General features: G+C 35.1%; 1 protein-coding gene across 3 annotated transcripts in view; it reads right to left on the bottom strand.

The window, feature by feature from the left end:
- Positions 1-6861, bottom strand: part of LOC106870388 (protein PAT1 homolog 1) — a 24862-nt gene that overhangs the window by 14499 nt on the left and 3502 nt on the right. For all 3 annotated transcript variants that reach the window (XM_052978567.1, XM_052978566.1, XM_014916432.2), the window contains exons 4-7: positions 5529-5646; positions 4394-4554; positions 4150-4217; positions 1637-1787 (exon numbers count right to left, since the gene is read on the bottom strand). In XM_052978567.1, coding sequence (XP_052834527.1) covers positions 1637-1787; positions 4150-4217; positions 4394-4554; positions 5529-5646 — 498 coding nt within the window. The remainder of the gene's footprint in view (positions 1-1636; positions 1788-4149; positions 4218-4393; positions 4555-5528; positions 5647-6861) is intronic.

The following is a 6861-nucleotide window of genomic DNA, read 5'->3' as shown; positions in this document are numbered from 1 at the left end:
GCATCTCATGTGCCACCCGCACAAGAACCAGTCCAGGGGCACTGGCAACGATCTTACTTGGCTTGCCGGGTCTTCTCACGCACAGCCCATTTCCAAAGGTCTCGGTCCGTAGTCATCGCCTCGGTGAGGCCCAATGTACGAAGGTCTTGCCTCACCACCTCAGCCCAGGTCTTCCTGGGCCTACCTCTTCCACGGGTTCCCTCAACTGTTAGGGTGTGGCACTTTTTCACGCAGCTATCTTCATCCTTTACAATTATCTGATTTAAGCTGATATTATAACTATAGCTCAAGTTTTGACCAACTGCCTAAAGAAATCCAGTAAAATTTATTCCAATTTATGCACATGGGAGCTTATACTTTATTTTAAAACTTAAACTTTCAATTACAGAAGTGTCCATAAACTGAAATGACAATGTATCTCTGAATGAATACCTACTGTATGATAAGTGCATTCTCCAAACTTATGAATATTTTTCCAAATCATCGTTTTGCCTTTAGTTCTATAACCTTTTACTTTTTAAAAGTAAGTAAATTTTCAGATTTAGTAATAGTAACAGATTTTCAAATGCAAAAACAAAGTTGTTGGTACTCCGTCGCTTACGACGTCGAAGGTTCCAGTTGATCCAATCAATGGAACAGCCTGCTCGTGAAATTAACGTGCCAATGGCTGAGCACTCCACAGACACGTGTACCCTTAATGTAGTTCTTGGGGATATTCAGCGTGACACAGTGCGACAAGGCTGACCCTTTGAATTACAGGCACAACAGAAACAGGAAGTAAGAGTGAGAGAAAGTTGTGGTGAAAGAGTACAGCAGGGTTCGCCACCACCCCCTGCCGGAGCCTCATGGAGCTTTAGGTGTTTTCACTCAATAAACACAACGCCTGGTCTGGGAATCGAAACCGCGATCCTATGACAGCGAGTCCGCTGCCCTAACCACTGGGTCATTGCGCCTCCACGCAACAACAAAAAGGAAAGAAAAAAAAACCACACAAGCATAACAGCTGATGGACTTTGAACTGAACCTATTAATTTCTGAGTTTGTAAACAATAGAAGACAGCAATAATTTCAATCAAAATTTCACTGAATATTAATTAAAACACACATTCTGTTTTATAGTCCCTGTGTAGGAGTTCAAAAGCATCAGCAAACATATGCAACAATGAAACTGATGTTTGTAGCTAAACCTTACATGGTGCATAAAAAATTTTAAAAACCCTGATCTAACACACAAACCCAAGTCATCTTGATTATTTGAAACAAATATTTGTTTTAGCTGATGATTACCATCTAAGTGTCCGTTTTCCATGCCCTAGCATGGAAAAGACAGTTTGACTGGAGCTGGTAAGCTGTACCAGGTTCCAGTCTGTTTTAGCTTGGGTTTTTTTATAGCTGGATGCCCTTCCTAATGCTAACCACTCTACAAAGTGCAATGAGTGTCATTTACATGTCATCGGCACAGATGCCTTTTATGTGTCACCAGCACTGGCCACAACAATGATTTCACTTAGCTTGATGGGTCTGCTCAAGCACAACAAATCACCAAAAGTATCAGTCATTAGTCATTAGATCTTAATGTTCTAAAAAACACAATTTAATGCTGAGTGACATTTTAAGTAAACCAATGAGTACAAACCGAATTAAATATAGGAAGACACCGAGCCACAAGTTTCCTTCCTTTCCTGATGGACATCATATAGAGAAAAGCATCTGCATTATTATCTTGAGTTCCCAGATTTAAAAAGAGCTGATTTATCTTCTCAGTACGGTCTTCATATAATTTTTTTCTGCAAGTGAAATAAAAAAAAATAAAGATAAACTAGAATTATTGTAAACATTTTATATAGTGTTTTTCTTAGCAAAATGAGAGCAAGGAAAGTTCAATATGTGATATCAGGTTTATTTCACAATGATGTCAAACATCTCAAATATTTAATGTGACTAAGCAGCTGAAGCTGCCAAAGAAATGGTGAGTAGACAATCTCAGATATCATCATCATCATCGTTTAACGTCCGCTTTCCATGCTAGCATGGGTTGGACGATTTGACTGAGGACTGGTGAAACCGGATGGCAACACCAGGCTCCAGTCTGATTTGGCAGAGTTTCTACAGCTGGATGCCCTTCCTAACGCCAACCACTCAGAGAGTGTAGTGGGTGCTTTTACGTGTCACCTGCACGAAAACGGCCACGCTCGAAATGGTGTCTTTTATGTGCCACCCGCACAAGCCAGTCCAGGGGCACTGGCAACGATCTCGCTCGAAAATCCTACAGGAGCCAGTCAGGCGGTACTGGCAACGGCCACGCTCAAGATGTGACCTAAATAATTTTGACACTGATATCGGACTGACAAAGACAAGAATGGTACAACCCCTTCTGATCTAAATGTTGTCCAATTTTTGAGCATGTAACAAAGTGCAATAGAAACATTTACATTTTCTTTTAAGGGGAGCAAAGTTAGTTTTGAAAGATAAGAATTTATAAACAAGATTCTCTTTAGTAAACTGCAGTACAGACAAGAAAACTAATTTGAATGCAGAAATATCAGAGAGCATAACAATATATGGCATTCAATCAGTTCAACTGTTTTGTGTGTCTCATAGTAATCAACAAACAAGCCAAACAAACTGTCTTTACACTAAACAGCATTTGCTGTCATAATTACATTTCAATAGTGTTTCGAAGTAAATATAATCAAATCAGATTCATATAACATTCAGCATGGCAACTAAAATATTCAAATATTTGTGAAAAAAATAAAATGGTTAAACCAAATTGTTAAATGGCTGCCAACATGTTTAAAAGAAATAACTAAAACATTCACAAAAATAATGAACTCTATATTTACAGTGCAACAATGTGGAATTGAATGGCATCTTGACCAAGTGTCTTCGACTATAATCTTGGGTTGTGAATGACATTTGGTAAATGTAAACAGTATTGAAGTCTGGTGCGCATGTGTGTAGCTATGTGTGCTTGTAGTATTAATGCTCTGTTAACAGTAGTAATATTTGTTCCATATGAACAAAAAGTCTAGCAGTTCAGTGGTTTGCATCAAGTTATACACTGAAGTACCTTATTTATGATAAACAAGTGAGGGTTGACACCAAAAAGGGCATCCAATTGAATAATACTACCTCAACCAGTCTTGTCAGTATAGAGAAAGTAAATGCAAAAACAAAACTATAAAAGTGAGTATCAAAATATAAAGAGTCTCTTCACATCTCTTTTCAACCCTGGTTTACAAAATATCCACTACATGTTCAGTTACAAGTAATTTCTGTAAGTCAATGTCAAAACTATACTGAACCAACAAAGACCAATTTGAAAATGTAAGTTATGAAAGTGTTCAATGATTAATAAACCAACTTTCTTTCTTGACAAAATATATTCAAAGCAATATTACGACCAATAAACACACTAACAGCAATATTCTTTAAAACTGATTTAACCAGCTCGATATGAAACCCTATTATTATATAAAAAATATAGTAGTTAGATATACTATATTAGAAAATAAGATAGGATTGTCATGGATGCTTTGGCTATAAGTTTACTCAATTATTACGAATAATCAGGAGATAAACAATTTAGGACACTGACAAAATTTAATATATAGCAACATCCAACTGAAAAATATTAACTAAAAGTAATTCAAAATGGCCATTTTTGACAGCTATGATATGTCAGTTTCTAATAAAAACTAGGACTGGTAAGATTATAGGGTTCACTAACTATCAATTGTAATATAAGTACAAGCATAGATATCGTTAAGAATTTCCCTTTACTATCATGTGATTTTGAGTTTGGTCACATAGCACTTTAAGTGCCTTCTACAATAGCCTCAGACTGACCAATGTCATGCCAATACAGTGTGAAGAAATTTTGGTAGACAAAAACTGCAGGAAGACCCTATGTATTTAAGCGTGAGTGTGTGTATGAGAACGTACATAACAGTATTATATTCCACACTATTATCACTGAAGCAAAACTGTTAACGTTGACAATATGACCAGGTGCTCTGCACTTTTAATGACCTCTTAAATATCTTTTCCTTAAAAACAGACATTAAATGAATGAATTATCAAATAAATTCAAATTACAAATATTGTTCTTAATAATAATAAAATATCAATCCAAAATTCACAAACCTTGATTCTTCTGGTAAGGCCAAAACACGTTTCTCCAGGTCATCAATGTCCAACAAAATAACATATGCCTGCAGAAAAAGCGAAAATAACCAAATGAATATCAAGTACGACTTTGAAATTAGCTCTAATAAGAAGTGAATCAAATATATTACCCCAAACTACCACCACACATTTTCATTTTTACAAACAAAAGATAGAGAGAGAGACAAAGCTGTTATGCTTAGTTAAAAAATAATAGACGTACTTTTTCAATTTCCATTAACATTTGTCGATATCTGTAAACATCTCTTCCTGATGATTTTCCACCTTGCTCATCATTGTGTGCCATTGAAACTAAGTCGATAACCTGTCGAGGATTGTGGACACTTGATGTGGAAACTCTTCCTAAAGATCCTTCAAAATGTGCTTTAATTTAAAAAAAAAATAGTAATCTTAATACAATTTTGTTTTTTAACAAGAAATATAAAGCAATTACAAGTCTTGTGACCAAATGGTTTAGAAGTTCGCTTCGCAATCATGAGGTCCCAGGTTCGATCCCACTGGGTGTCATCTTGGGCAAATGTCTTTTACCATTGCCTCAGGTCAACCCATCCCTTGTGAGTGAAATTGGGTAGATGGAAACTGTACATAAGCTCTTCAGAGAGATTGTACCTGTAATTCAAAGGTACGTCGTTGGCACTCTATCACACTCATTTTACTTGAGAATTACGTTAATGGTACACATGTTTGTGGAATACTCAACCACTTCACATGCTTATTCAACAAGTAGGTAATTGGAATAACTGAATCCACAGCATCAAAACCAACAGATCAATTTATCAAAAACTGAGAAATTTCCTTAAAATTTACAACTAATAATTTTACATCCAATTCTATATGAAAATGGTGAGATTTTTATAAATTGAGGATATTTACATTTGGTCAAGTGATTTTGCAAGCCACAGAATATTTTAGTCAGATTTTAGTTGCAGACAATAATATAAAATAGAAGTGAGACTAACATATCAAAACAGACAGTGGTCTATCCTAGATAACTAGTTGAAGAATAATACAAAAAATTAAGAAATATAGGGCTAAATATCTTGCCAAAAATTTTGAAATGCCTACATGATATCATCCACTTGATAATATTTAGATCTCCAGTCACATTATGTTGGATAATTATTTTTACAGTTAGACACTCTTTCAATGGAAGAGAACATTTTTGATATAACATGCCTTACAAAATACAAAGTAGTACAGAACATGATAGCAGTCAGAAGTCCAAAACCAGAGCTAAATCACATCTTTCAGAGCGATAAAAAAAAAAATTTCATACTATGTCCATTAATACAGCATTCTGGTTAGAACCAAACAGAAAATCCAAGACAACTATTTACCTGGAGTATAAGCTTTTGTTTCAATTTTAGCAAGTGCTGGAATAATAAGTTTTGGTTCATCCTTATTTTCTTTGTTCTTTTTCTTCCTCTCTTCAGCTGATTTCCTTAAAGTGTAGCGCTTTAATAAGAATAAGAAAAATTTTTTAATGTTTAAAAAAAAAAAAAAATTAAGGCTTTATATTTAAAAAAAATTAAGGCTTTATATTTAAAAAAAAATTTCTAGATTATCAGTTTCAAAGAAAGTCAATAGCCTTGAAGCAAATGGAAAGGCTAAGGGTTTAAGAACAACTGATAGTTTGATACTCGTTTCTTTGAGAACATTAAGAAAATATCGTGAAGTATATTTGCCACCTAAATGTGGCTGACCCATATAGGATGATGCTATTGTAGTTTATAGCCCCAGGAAGACATCTCCTCCAGCTGTTTCTCTTTTTTCAAGATCAGCAACTGTTTGTCACTGGAAAAAGCATATAGTATTTTGTGTTCGGGATCACATCTCATCCCTAGTCAGTGATTGTCACACGCTAATGATGGGTTACTACCCAGAAACCCAGGTCCATGTGTATCACATCAGGCTAGAGATGGGAACAATGGTTTCCCTTTGCAAATACTGATCAGACACAGACAGTGTTCGTTAGCCAGCTGGAGGAGATGTCTTCCTGGGGCTATAAACTACAGTAGCATCGTCCCATATGGGATGGCCACATTTAGGTGGCAAATATACTTCATGATGTTGTGCTGCTACTGTTTACATCTCACTCAGATTTATTATATTAAGAAAAATTTTTGTAAAACATAGATCATGGAAGCAAAATTAGACTGCAGATTAAAACCAATTTGCTTACAATTTTCTTTCAATACCATAAAAATCATGGCCTAGAATTGTTTTATATGAGGCATTTTCAATTGAGGTTTCTTAAGTGCAGGAAATAAAAGAATATAGTAACCATCAATGTATTCAATGCATAGAGCATAATAAATGCCAACTAGGAATAAATAAAAGTGACAAAAAAAAACAAAAAAAAAAACTAACATTGGTATTCTTCAATGACTAATATTTTGGTTTTTACAGTCATATACATGATATAATTTGAGTTTCAGTCTTATTTTAATCTCATTAGTAAAGCATGGCTTTTATTATAAATGCCAAACGAATAGCAAATGTGTCACTTGTGCTTGCTGCAAAAATGAAAATATTAGGCAAAACACTGTAAACAAACAGGAAACAACTTCTATCTCATTCCAGGGAGAAAAACTAGAGGTAGTTGATAGCTTCCGCTATCTCAGTGACCAAGTTAGTAGTGGGGGTGGGTGCGCTGAAAGTGTAACTGCT

This window comes from Octopus bimaculoides, chromosome 2, assembly GCF_001194135.2.
Source record: "Octopus bimaculoides isolate UCB-OBI-ISO-001 chromosome 2, ASM119413v2, whole genome shotgun sequence".
Lineage (NCBI taxonomy): Eukaryota > Metazoa > Mollusca > Cephalopoda > Octopoda > Octopodidae > Octopus > Octopus bimaculoides.
This window is presented reverse-complemented; position numbering and strand designations above follow the sequence as displayed.